The 2,837-nt window shown below is 38.2% G+C and overlaps 1 protein-coding gene across 4 annotated transcripts in view; it reads left to right on the forward strand.

The window, feature by feature from the left end:
- The first annotated feature begins 300 nt into the window (after nt 1-300).
- hlcs (holocarboxylase synthetase (biotin-(proprionyl-CoA-carboxylase (ATP-hydrolysing)) ligase)) overlaps nt 301-2,837 on the forward strand; it is a 57,439-nt gene continuing 54,902 nt past the window's right edge. The window contains exons 1-3 of one of the 4 annotated variants that reach the window (XM_077740307.1): nt 330-450; nt 2,275-2,301; nt 2,390-2,837. The exon at nt 2,390-2,837 is cut by the window's right edge and continues 396 nt beyond it. In XM_077740307.1, the coding sequence (XP_077596433.1) occupies nt 2,454-2,837 (384 nt within the window). In that variant the 5' untranslated portion in view covers nt 330-450; nt 2,275-2,301; nt 2,390-2,453. Of the gene's footprint in view, nt 464-2,274 lie in introns of all 4 variants that reach the window. The other 3 variants (XM_077740308.1, XM_077740309.1, XM_077740306.1) reach the window with 3 other exon arrangements.

Genomic DNA, 2,837 nt, shown 5'->3' on the forward strand with positions numbered 1-2,837 from the left:
TAATTGTTACTTTTGTTAATAGATGGCGAATTAGAACAAATACAAATGTTTTTCCAATCAAATATCCTGTTTTTGGTGTTTTGTTCAGATGGTTGGAACAAATACATTTAAATTGTGATTAGTTCATTCTTGTGGGAAACGTTCATTTGAGTTACGAATAAATCGACATACGAGCTCAGTCCCGGAACGAATTAAACTTGTATCTCTAGGTACCACTGTGTATTAAACATTTTACTGTATAGCACGTATTTAAAATGCTTACATGACAGGCCCTTTAATTTCTTCAGGTGCTCAAGTGGTCTGATGTTTGTCGACCTCCGGCCTCCAGCCCTGTCCAGCCATTTAGCGCAGTGGCTCAGGCAGATGTTGATGATTTCAGTCGACAGGCTGTAGCATTCTTAGAGGATCGCCTACAACTGGATAATGGAATTGGACCGTCCAAGATAATCCGTACGTATCCTAGGTAAATTTTGGTAAATGGTAATTATTTACAGTATCTTGGTCCTTTATCTGTGATATGATATAGTGCCTTGTGAAAGTATTCTGCCCCCTATTTCAACCTGTCGCCACATTTCAGGCATCCAACATAAAGACATTAAATATTTTTTGTAAAGAATCTATAATTGGACTACATTCGTGAAGTGAAATGAAATATATTGGCTATTTTAAACTTTTTTTAACAAATGTAAAACTGAAAAGTGAGGTGTTCAATATTATTCAGCCCCTTTACTTATCATGCAGCAAACTCACTCCAGAAGTTCAGTGTTGACTGATGATGATAAATTGAATCCACCTTTGTGTAATCAAGTCTCAGTATAAATGTACCTGCTCTGTCTCAGTCTCAGCATTCTGTTTAAAGTGCAGAGACCGAGGATCTCCCAAGCCTTAAACATCTCAAGGAGCACTGTGCTCATATTGAATTGGAAGTAGTATCAGACCTCACTGATAACCAAGACCCGGGCGTCACTCTAAACTTTCACCATAAACAAGGAGTGGACTTTTCAGAGATGCTGCTAGGGGCTCATGATCACTTTGGATGAAGTATAGATATCTACACCTGAGGTCGGAGTATCTGTCCATAAGACAAGAATCAGTTGAACAGTGTACAAATCTGGCCTTTAGGGAAGAGTGGCCAGAAGAAAAATATTTCTTAAAAATATCAATGAAAAGTCTCATTTAGACTTTGCTACAAGCCACTCCATGTTCCTGTTTGGGATCTTTTTTTTTTTTTTTTTTTTTTTAATTTTCAGACTGGCTGGGGTTACATCCTTATCCCGCGAGCGCAGATTGAACCTCATTTGGTTCTTGCTCTTCTATGTCTCGCTGCTGTCTCCTCACACTCTTTGGTGTGTGTGTTTTTTTTCTAGTGATAAAACTTCCCTGTTGTTGTATGCTTTCTTGAATGATTTGCATGGAATTTTGTTTGTTCTGCAGAATTGCATTCATTTTGTATGTGGATTTTGTCCTTTGGGTGAACCAAAAACAAACAAATAAGAATACTGAGGAATTGTAACACATCCAAAGAACAATGAGAAGGCATAACATCAACACTCCTGCAAACCACACAACATTCCGCCAGAATTGTTGTTTTGTTTTTGGTATCAACTCATTAGCTGCCATTGACAACGATGGGTATCCAATCCAATTTGAATGGGCTTCTGGCAGTGACCGACCAATGATTGAAACACAATCACTCAATTTAAGCCTTCCTCATTGAAATGTATTTATTGTTTCTGATAGGCAATAAATGAGTTAGAGGTATAATTTTTATGGAACAGTCAAGGCACTCGTGATAGATTGCCTGAGAGTAAAATTCGATTCAGCCTGCTAGTTTCATTCGGGCCTGAAAATGTCTAGTTTGTACCGTGACATGGCAATGTGCCCATTGCAATACTTACACTTTGTTGGAATCTGCATACATGACTTAACAATTGAATTAACAATTGTTACGGTCTCATCAAGATCTTAGTATTATGGCGACAGTCTGTCACAACTGCTTGTTGAGGCTTTACTTTGAGTTTAAAGAGTTTCATTTCGGTGCTTTTTGTTGTTAATCACACGTCTGAATGTCCAAGCTGTTCCCCATGTCCTCACTGCCAAAAAACATAGTTCTGTAATCCTAGTATGAATGCATATTTACTGTATATTCAAGTTTTTCACAATGATTTGAAAAATCTCAATACAGTATAAAATCAGACCATAAACTGTTTAATTGTCAATCATAATAATGCTTTGAAAAAACATATATCAATTACCTTTTCTTTATCTGCCTAGCCATCGTCTCCCATGATTCCATTCTTGGTGAGTTGATACAATGTCCGCAGAAGCCTGTCAAGGTAAAGTCAATGCTCACTGACAAAACCCAAGATCAGCGTTTGCCTTGTCACAGGTCACCATACCTCCAGTACTTTGGGTGGTGTAAAAGAAATGTACCTCTTCAATTTTGTGCAAAGATGATAGAACAAGGAAGCGACACTGACCCTGAGGATTATGTCTTGGCGAAGTGCTCCCACATGGAGAGCCATGGGCTATCGCTACATCTGTCAAACTGCCATGAATGTCTGGAGCTAGAAAATAGCACAATTGTATCTGTCAAATATTCTTCAGCCAAGAACACTTCAAGTACCCCTGATGATTATTTGGAGAGTGTACATGAGACTTTTGATGACTCTGGACATGATGTCAAAAGTTTTGCATGCAAGAGCTTTGGATTTGACAACAAACCGCCAAATGTTCTAGTGTACACAAATGGCAAGAACGAGCGTTTTCAAGCCGTTCATCAGATATTAGCACAGTGTCTAAACACAGAAAAATACATTATTTATTGCCTTCAGCCA

The sequence above is a fragment of the Stigmatopora nigra genome, chromosome 19 (assembly GCF_051989575.1).
Source record: "Stigmatopora nigra isolate UIUO_SnigA chromosome 19, RoL_Snig_1.1, whole genome shotgun sequence".
Lineage (NCBI taxonomy): Eukaryota > Metazoa > Chordata > Actinopteri > Syngnathiformes > Syngnathidae > Stigmatopora > Stigmatopora nigra.